At 34.2% G+C, this 10,216-nt stretch overlaps 2 protein-coding genes across 6 annotated transcripts; one reads left to right on the top strand and one right to left on the bottom strand.

Annotated features, from left to right (window-relative positions):
• Positions 1-586: 586 nt before the first annotated feature.
• Positions 587-2,603, bottom strand: LOC102628268 (uncharacterized). The gene is made up of 2 exons (XM_006485647.4): positions 2,291-2,603; positions 587-1,939 (listed from the first exon to the last, which is right to left on the bottom strand). Exon 2 carries the CDS (start codon positions 1,895-1,897, stop codon positions 932-934), a length of 966 nt encoding a protein of 321 aa, XP_006485710.2. The 5' UTR covers positions 1,898-1,939; positions 2,291-2,603; the 3' UTR covers positions 587-931.
• A 2,505-nt stretch (positions 2,604-5,108) lies between these two features.
• On the top strand, positions 5,109-9,945 carry LOC102628565 (uncharacterized). Of its 5 annotated transcripts, none has more exons than XM_006485650.4 (6): positions 5,109-5,737; positions 5,954-6,054; positions 7,077-7,174; positions 7,989-8,194; positions 9,013-9,066; positions 9,639-9,945. In XM_006485650.4, exons 1-6 carry the CDS (start codon positions 5,338-5,340, stop codon positions 9,641-9,643), a joined length of 864 nt encoding a protein of 287 aa, XP_006485713.2. In that variant the 5' UTR covers positions 5,109-5,337; the 3' UTR covers positions 9,644-9,945. The 5 variants fall into 5 exon arrangements, with proteins under 5 accessions (XP_006485713.2, XP_006485712.2, XP_024956326.2 ...); XM_006485649.4 differs by having other exon boundaries at positions 9,022-9,071; XM_025100558.2 differs by having other exon boundaries at positions 9,022-9,066.
• Positions 9,946-10,216: the final 271 nt, after the last annotated feature.

A 10,216-nucleotide genomic window follows, 5' to 3' on the forward strand; every position in this document is an offset into this window, starting at 1 on the left:
ATAAATAAAGCATTCAATATAAAGGCGATGGAGTGCACAAGATCAAACAAGTGAAACAACATCATGAAACCACTGTTCCATAAAGAAGTTCATGCAAAACCATAAAAGGAAGAGGCTTCTTGTGGCACCAAGGGAAAATAGAAAAATTATCATTCGTATACCTTAAATTTACGTTTTTATCAAAAATACTACAACGATTTAAGAGTGTATCAATTGACCACCCTAAATTGACAAAAATTATCTGCCGACCACTAAACTGTTAGCTGCCGTTTGAAAGTTAACGGAATTATAGCGAATTAACGATTTTACCCTTGAATATTATCACTTGTATATCCTTAAAATCTCTTATTATCATATATATACCCCTTAAATTATCAATTGTATTATATGAAAAGACCAGATTACCCCTCTGACGTCGTCATATTTAAACAACAACTAATGGTTTGGTAGACAAAAAATACATTTTGTCAACTTAGGGTGAACAACTGATATACCCTAAAGTGTTATAGTAAATTTGATAACGGAGTAAACTAAAAATATACGATTGATAATTTCCCAGGAAAATATCACCATAACTACATTCATTTGCACAAAGGACTAGTATACATTAACAATACTTGCACAATAGTTTTCATTTCAACAAAGTCACCAGTAAAAATTGTCTGCTCAGTCGCCAGAGTTGTGATTCCAAAAGTCATATTCCGATCAAGATACAAGAGAGAAGGTACAAGAAGTCCAAAAAGCAAATATCTTACAGACACAAAGACTATGAAACAGTCATTTCATCCGATTAACACAACTAGTAAAGAGTGAAAGACTAAAACATGTTAGGGTTCCAAAAAGTTACATACATTAGTGACTTTGTCTTGCACAAAAGAGTCGGTGAGAACAAAAACAGAAAGATTACCTATAGTTAAGGTTGAGGAAGTTTTCAAGCAGAAACATCTTGTCCTCTAAGTTGTTGTATTGCATTGTATAACTTCCTTCTAGGCCCAACAGCAAAAACGCCCATCTCTTTGAGATCTTCAAGGGTAAGTAGCGGCAAGGTTTCTTCATCCACCTCATGCATTTCAAACATACCAGCATACTTACCAAATCCTAGCTCCTCCAGCCATCTCTTAACAGTATTTACATCAGTGCCTCCACATCCAGTTGCATTCCATTCAATACCAGATTTAATAAATGCATCATTCTCCTCATAACAAGCATCATCTTTCCAGCAGTCATTGGAATTGCCTGGTTGCCATGCATCATAAGTGGTTTCTTCCACCTCATATACACAAGCCTCTTTGCTCGTAGCTGGTGTCCCGCGATCTGAAAAATCCTTACAAACATTATCAGGGTAATAACCATCACAGGCATTCGATGTGAATCCAACAATCTCCTTTCCACCACACTCTTTGGCTTCTTCGCTGCTAAACTGAGGGCTAAGTTTTGAATTCCAAGCACTACCAAAGACATTACTTTTGACTCTGGAGCTTCGGCTTCTCCGCTTCATGACCCTACTCTTCCGAGTCACAGTACCAAAATCCAGCGCAGAATTAGTCCCATCAACTATATCGGAATTCACAGTTTCAAAAGCCAATTTTGAGGAATTTGGATTTTTATTTTCCATGTTTTGTTGCAAATCAGCTGAATTCCTTGGAGAGACACCAGGATCATGCTCAGGGTCAGTGACTGTAAACTCAGAAGACTTTTGCTCAGAAAACCCCAAACTGAGATTATGTCCAGTTTCTTCTGGGTGGTTCACAAAATCATGCTTCCACCTCTGCAGTCCCAAATTTTCACTAGATTTTTGAGAAAACCCGCATGCAAAAGCAGCAGGTACATCTCCTACTTCGCCCAACCTTACATTTGGGCGTCTTTGCCTCTTCGAATTCATGCTTAGAACCAACATTGTACACGGAGACTCACCAGAAATCAAAACCTGAAATAAACCCTAGAAACACATTCGGTCAACATAGTTAGTATATTCTCCAATAAGAAAAACAACCATCAATTACAGATACAGAGTTCCAAGAAAACCTATTTAACAAAAGCAAAAACAAAATTTCAGCAGGACAAAGAAAATACCCACCAATTAAATCTCTCAATCACCCCAATACAATCAACTCAGAGTCACAAACAAATTCTAAACAAAATATATGGGGAAAAAAAAGGCCATTCTTTTTTTCTCACAAGTGTAACTATTAAGCACTCTCAACTCAACAGCACAAAAAAAGAAAGTAAATAAAGATAAATTAAAAAGAAAGAAAGAAAAACACAAGAGCTTTAAAGTGAATGAACGAACCTTGTGAGAGAGTGGCAGCGGTCACAAAGTTTGAATTTCTTTGCATGTTGCACAAAACTGGAATGTTGCTGATAGCTTAAGTAAGCTCTCTTGAGAACAAAGAGAAAAAAATTAAAAATAAAAAGGACCGGCTTCAAAAAAGGAATGTGGGTTTGGTTACTTTTTATGTGGACAAACAAGACTTAAGTTTAAAAGTTAAAAACCAAGTACTGAAATGATAAAGCAAAGGCTTTAGGATTTGTCTGTGTGTTGTGTGAGAGCGGAACATAGAATTAGGATTTTTTAGATTGGATTCAGTCTTTGGCACATGGATAAAGACAGTTGCTCCGTTTGAAATTGTAAGAGAGTCAATGTGGACTAGAAATTACTAGACTGTCCCCGACCTTCAGAATTTTTTTATTTTAGTAGGAGTTTTCCAGAGGCTAACCGTCCGTACGTGTGGTGTTGTGACGGACACGTGTGGTGAGTTGAATTCAGACGAGTGCTTAAATGTTTCTTGGGGAGAGCGAAAGATTTGGCAGTGCGGAACAGGAGGAATTTGCCAATGTGCTTTATTGGGGGACGACTGTGGGGCCCATAACTTTTTTCAACGAGTTTCTTAATCCTATGGCTTTAGGTTCTGTCTTCCGTCTTTTGGAACAAAGAAGAAGAAGAAGAAGAAGAATTAAAGAACAATTACATACGGGAGCCCCTATGTTACATTAATTGTAACATAGGCATTTACCGTTACATAAACCTCAAAAAAGTAAGGAGACTGAGCCATCAGCCGTGACTCCTCCTGAGATTAAGGTGGATTTCTTTTAGTAATGTGGGTTTAATTTGTTTTGGGTTGTTCGGACCTAATCATGGGCCAAAAATATGATGGGTCGGCCCAAGTAATAAGAACCCTCTCTGATGGAGTTTATTCAGTTACCTGCACTGATTTTAGGATGCAGGACCTGACCCAATTACCTACATTTTTGGTATTTCCGATTCCTACCGATTTTATAAATTTCTCACTACCTGCAATTCAAGTCTTCATATTTTTCCGAGTTGAATTCATAAGTTCAAGTCTCTCAAGTCTCTTTGTATGTGCTGTATGACCAATCAGCTTAGAACAAAAAAGGAGTATCGAACTTATTATTTGGAATGATTTTTTCATATTATACTTAGGCTTAGGTGGCGTTTGTTTTTTAACTTAATGACTTAAAGTGACTTAACTTAATTAATTAAGTTAATTAGAGGTGTTTGTTTTTATAACTTAATGAGACTTTTTAGATAATTTTGACTTAATAAAATAAACTAATTTTTTTGACTTTTTACTTAATGGAGAAATTTAAATTAAGTCAATTACTTACTAATGTAAAAAATATCCATGTTTTATAATTTATTTTTCATATCTATCCCAAAACTCACCTATAGACATTTACCCCACATAAAAATATCTATGTTTTTTCTTTCTTATATTATATACAATAAAATTTGAAATTTATGATATTTTATATATTAAAATTCTAAAATAATTATGTATTCACTTGAATATAGTTTTACTTATAAATGTTAAAATATTGTGGTATTTAATATATTATTTATTTGACATTCAAATTTAATAAGGATACAAATGTAAAAGTATATATTTTTAACTTTTTCAGTTGAAAAAAACAAACAACTTAATACTTATTTTCTGAGATTTTGACAAAAAAACAAACATATTATTCAGATTCAGACATTCAGATCTATTCAGAATTCATACTAATTCAGGTCTATTTAGATTTCAAACCAAAAAACAAACGCCACCTTAGTTTGGTAATGCTGCAGTTTTTAAAATCATAGTTGTTAACTGTACTGTAAAAATAATAAATTGTGAAAGAAATCAGTCAAATTTTTGCTAAAATTTATTTTTATAAGCGCTGTGAGTTTTGAAAGTAATTAATATGTTCGTAAATCTTATTGTTAAACTACTACGAAAATATAAATGACTAAATTGGATATAATATTGAATAAAATTTATTTATATATTTATAAACATGTATTTAAAATATGTTTGTATTATGTATATCTAGTAATTGATAATTAAAATAAATATTTATTTTATTTATTTTATTTTTTATTTTATTATCTCAATATAACTAGTAATAATAATAGTCTTTTTAAAGTTAATAATTTTATTTCTTAATTAACAAGGTTAATTTTAAATTTTTATAATATATATGAAGAGATGTACAAAATTATATTAAATATAAAATTGATAATCAATGCTAGCGACGGTCACCTATAAGGTGACTAACTCAATCGCTAGCTTCCCCTGTTAACATTGGTGTTATTTTTTTATTTATGTGTAATTTTAAATTAATGTTAAAATATTAATATCTTTTAATTTTATTTTAATATTTTTGTCCTTTATGCATAGAGGATTTACCACAATATCCTTTACCTTTCTCCCTCTCGCCAAGTTTTTTCATCTTCATATTCTCCGGCCACTGCAACTTGCTTTTCTTGTTCTTCAATTTTTTTCCCTTTTTTGAAAATTTTAAAAAAGGGACAACGGGGAAATTTTTTTAAAATAAAGTCTTTTTCTTTTAAAAAAATTATTTTAGAAAATAAATAATAAAAGTATATAATTTAAAAAAGTATTTCTTTATATTTTTTAAAAAATCTACTGAGATAATTTTATAAAAGTAATTTTTTTAAAAAATTATTAAAGATCAAAATTAATTTCTATCGTTTTAAATTCACTTTTGTTATTAATTATTTAACGTGAATTTCAGAATATAATAATGAGTTAATTTTTAATTGGTTAAATAACGATCCAATAATATTTCAGATTTGGGATAAGCACAAACGTGAAACAGTTTTTGCATACCCAAACGGTCAATCACTCGATTTGTGAATGGAATAAAAAAATACGAAGTTCTAAGCGCCAACCCGAAGCAAATGATAACAATTAATAAACCGTGTAAAACAAAGCCTAACAAAATAAGAATAACCGCCACTCCTCTCCTCCTCGTTCGCTGCAATTCATTCAAAATTCGTCAAATTAATCAACCTTTTCTCCTTTTGGAAGCGAAATGGACTTGTGGCAGAAGGCGCGAACATTCGCGGAGGAAGCGGCTCGGCGGTCGCAGGAGCTGACGAAGGAAGCCGCGAAGCGATCGTCGGAGATAACCGTCGGCTCCTCGAAGCTCTCCGACATTGTATCGGAGGCTTCCAAGCGGTCCAAGGAAATCGCCGCAGAGGCATCCAAGCGGTCCAAGGAGTTTGCCACCGAGGCGTCCAAGCGGGCCGATCAGATCAGACTCGAAGCCGCCAAGCGAGCCGACGCCATCAAGTCTCTAGCCGAGAATATCTCGCTTTCTGAAACCATGCGAAAAGAAGAGGAGGATCTGGAGCGCTTTGGAGTGACTGAAGAATTAAGAGAGTTCGTTCAACAAATTACTTTGAGCACGTTTCGTGATTTTCCATTACAAGGTTCTACTTCTACTTCGATCCTATCCTTTCCTTTAATTTATTAAATTTTAATGATAAATGCATTTTAATTTTGAGTTTATTATTTTCTTGCACTTTAGAAGTGAAGAATATTAGGAATTTCACTACATAGAAATTTGAAAGTTCAGAGTTTAGTTAGGATCAGCAAATATATATGGGTTATTTCGGTGTGTTTATTTGATTGGATTTTATGTGCAGATGATTCAGAGGTGTCTGATATTCCCACCGAGTCAAATGTTAGGAAGGATCTTAATGAATGGCAAGTAAAACATGCTAGTCTTGTTCTTTCTACAGTCAAGGTTAGTTCTGTGCTGCTCACGGTTTGCAAATTGTAGAATTTAAAATAATACATTCAATCTTCTCGATGTCTTGGAGAAGTGGAAACAAATTCTCTCATTAAACGTATCTAAGATTTTGGATGTAGTCTCATTTTACATGAAGAGAAGGCCTTGATATTTGAATATTTTGAGTGATGGGATGCTGGATGAATAAATACTGTGGGAATAATACTAGAATTCCTAAGTAATATCCTAGCATTTCCATCTAAGTGCTGATGTGACATTCAACTATTGGATCATCAATTCGTAACTTGTAAAATAACTTTTTACTCTGTTTCACTATCCCATGGATGAATGTCAACTCACTTGGGATTGAAAGATTTGAGGGAAAATTCTTGGGTGCTCCTAGAGCAATGCTTCTTATCCATTCATTCCTTGCCATGTGTAAGCATCAACCAATCATGATAATATGTATAAACACGTGGCAAATAGTGAATGGATAAGGAGCAATGCTCTAGGAGCATCAAAGATCTTCTCAGATTTGAGATACTACTTGCGGAAGTATAGTATTTACTTAAACTACTAAGAGCTAAACCTTGTTTTTCACATCTTTCTTGTTTGTGTCCAAAAATTTATGTTCCTGTACAAGTATGATGTTATGTAGCCGATTATTATATGGACTTAGATGGAATACTTTGTTTGTGAACTGTTTATCAATTTGGTGATTCCTAACTGATTAAATTATACTTTGGTTGCCTTTGTGACCTTGCCTTGTTCTTTCACCAACAAGGGAAAATAAAATATCAGTTCCTACTCATTACCATCCAATATAAATTTTTTTGTGGGAGCGGATCCATAACATATTTATACTTATATTGATGAAGTGATACAAGAGAAAATTGGATGTCGATGCATTGATCAAAGACATCTCAATTTTTTAGAAATCTCACACTTCATATGATATAACATCCTTAATATCCCACGCGTGAGAAATTGTTATGGTTTCGTATGCATTATAGCTCACCTGTATGCTTTATTTTCAGGAAATTTCAAAGCTAAGGTATGAGTTGTGCCCACGTATTATGAAAGAAAGGAAGTTCTGGAGGATATATTTTATTCTAGTGAACAGCCACGTTGAACCGTAAGTAAACTTTCTCATTATGCGAAGACTCAATTCCAACTTTTACTGACCAATTTGCCCATAGGACAGTGTTGTCCTTGACTGTATATACTGAATCCAGTTATGTATTTATATTTCCCTAGTTTTGCATGTACCTTTCTAGTGCATCACATAACTTTTTACTACTAAGATATTTTGAGTGAACTTCTACTGATATCCTTGCCTCATCATTGATATAGACAAAACTGTATGGTAGTAAAAGTGTTAAGAGCATTATTTGGAGGGTTATATATACTTAATAAGCTCTATCTAAAGTGTTTGCTTCCAGTTCCTTTGCATGCCTTAATACATGAGTTAAATTTTGAAGCTGCAATCTGAAGATACCTGTGAATTTCCACCATACATGTTTTCCTGGTTCTTTTGTTATTAGGTCAAGGGTGTTATGAAAAGTTTTATCTCAACTCTGGATTTTGTTATCAATAACCAAATCTCCCTGCACTCTCAGCAACCTTTAGAATCTGCTGGTGAGAATCTTGGGAAACTATTCCCTTTGGCGTTGCTCCAATATGGCTGGGATAAAAATTCAGAACAGTAGGTCACACTTCAACGTATTTTACATCATTTTTATCCTCTAAAAGACACATGCCTATGGGTGAACTTTTGTATGCTTGCTTACATTTTCTTTCTATTTGCTCTGGAAATGCTTGGTTACATTTTCTTTCTGTGCACTTTGGTGACAATGGCACTTCTAAAATATCCTTACTCAGCCATACTTTCCAGCTTTCTTCCATTTAGTTCTGTGTGTTAACTTTTCTTTTGCTATGCTCGCCTTTAGTTATGAGAAAAGCCACATGGAAAATGTTAAGCTAAAATCCTTGGAACAAGTAAACAATGCTGGAGCTAAAGAACCTTCAACAGTTGAAATAAATCCCAAATCAGAGGCCAAGGATTCAAACCAGCCCAGTAAAGCTTCAATGTCATCAGCAACAGAACAAGACTTGGATGTATTCCTCCTGGGGGAAGATAGCGATGATGACCCAGGTACAGCAAATACTTTTTCACTGATGCGAACACATGGGCCATGGTCATTTAGTGAAATGATTGATCCTGCATACTTTTCTCTGTAGGTTCACATTCTTTCTGGCCTTTGAAATTAATATTCATGTGCATCTGTCTATTCTACCTTTTCAAATGCAACGTAATACTTTTTTTTGATATACCTTAACCACCGCTTTATTTGCATTGTGCTATTTGCCTGTTCCTAAGATTTTGCACAAACAATCAGTATATCTTTTTTAACATCCAGAAAGAATCGAGGATCCTATTTTGCTATATTCAAATTTGTTAATCCCTCTCTGTACAATATGTTGTAAAAAAACCACCTACCCATGCAATGTGAGTAAGGTTTTTATTCCAAGCAGCTGCAGGTTGCTTCTTTTGGCTTAGCTATAGCTGTCATTTGATTGCATTTTTTACAGCTATTTTTTTTAAAATTCATTTAGTCACTAGATGTTAACCAAATCCCCTCCCCACCTATGTGAGAGAGTTTCAAACTCCCGACCTTTTATAGCACCACTAGAGATTTTACCAATTGAACCAACTAGCACCTACTTCAACAACTCCTACACACAAAATTTTTTTAATAACTCTTCATTCTTTAAGAGGTCATGCAATAGTGGCTTAAAGTATAGCTTGCATCTTGATGGTTGCAATTCCATTTATTTAGTGTTGTGCCGGCACTTTTCTTTTCTAAGAAATGAATCATTTTGCATAATACCTATCTGAGCAATGGGAATGAAGTTACTTTTACCGATTTGTTATGCTGTGTTGATGTGTTCAATGTACTGTTAATTCATCAGGTTTGTTAGATGGTGGTGATGGGGAATTTGATGATGATTTGGACAAGATGGACAGTTCAGTAAGCCCAAATCCCTTTCCTTTTCTTTAATCATGTAGTGTATGCTTTGATCTTTTGCAATAGTCTCTCATTTCGACTATTGTATATCTAGTTCAAGTATTATTGACTTAAATTTAGAGGTCACTATGATGTTTCTCATTCTTCCACATATTCTCTTAGCGGTTGTGCCTGTTAAACGCTATTCTTTTACCATTTTTAATCAACAGAAAACAAGGAAACATACAGAGGATATAAGACCCAAAGTTCAGATATTCTAAAAAAGGATGCAATATCATTATACATATAGGATGCCTCTGCTTGTGAGCACATGCTTTGTTTACACAAATAATATTCAAAATCTGATATTTGTTAGTCTGCCGACATGTAAATTGACATAAATTTTGACTAGGGTAATTAATAGGCTGCAAACCCTTTAAATTTTATATTTCATATGGATTGTATTTGATACAAATTTGATGGGCTTGATTGACACCCAAGACTGGGTGGCGCATTGGTCTTTGCAATTTTGATCTTTTGAATTATGCACTTGATATTTTGCTTCTTCCTCAAGCTCACTTCAATTTGCAGGATGATGAAAAGGAGAAATCACAGAAGATTTCTGAAGTGGATAAATAACTAATTCCGATAAGAGACAATGGGTAGCTGTAAGCAATTTCTGTAGGAATCAGTGTTGCTTTTTTTCATCTTCACCTTCTTTTATTACAGATCCTTCCTATCTTTCTTTTGTTTGTTATCTTCCTTCTCCTGTTTGATCTCTAATTTTTTGGGGTGGGAAGACTGAACACTTTGTAAAGAATTTTTTTCTTAATTGTATCACAAATGGAAATCTCGTTAAATTTATCGGCGCTGGCGCCTTCCCTCCTTCAGGCTTCTTCTTTTCTTCTTCTCTTTTGGTGGATTGAAACATGCTAATTTGGTTAGCTAATTTATCGGCTCTGGTCTGGGTGTTAGCTAATTTAGTTAGTAGAATCTCAGGTTGAAAGCAAGATTTCTAAGTTTTGAACTCTGCTCACATCGGGTACGGGGAGGGGGGAGGGGGGAGGGGGGGCGCGGAAGTGGGGTGTGTGTTTAGTTACTACTTACTAGTGGTAACTCACAGCAAAACGTTTATTTGGCGCCTGAAGGTGAAGACAAACAAGTATTTT

Source organism: Citrus sinensis, chromosome 3 (assembly GCF_022201045.2).
Source record: "Citrus sinensis cultivar Valencia sweet orange chromosome 3, DVS_A1.0, whole genome shotgun sequence".
NCBI classification, from domain to species: domain Eukaryota; kingdom Viridiplantae; phylum Streptophyta; class Magnoliopsida; order Sapindales; family Rutaceae; genus Citrus; species Citrus sinensis.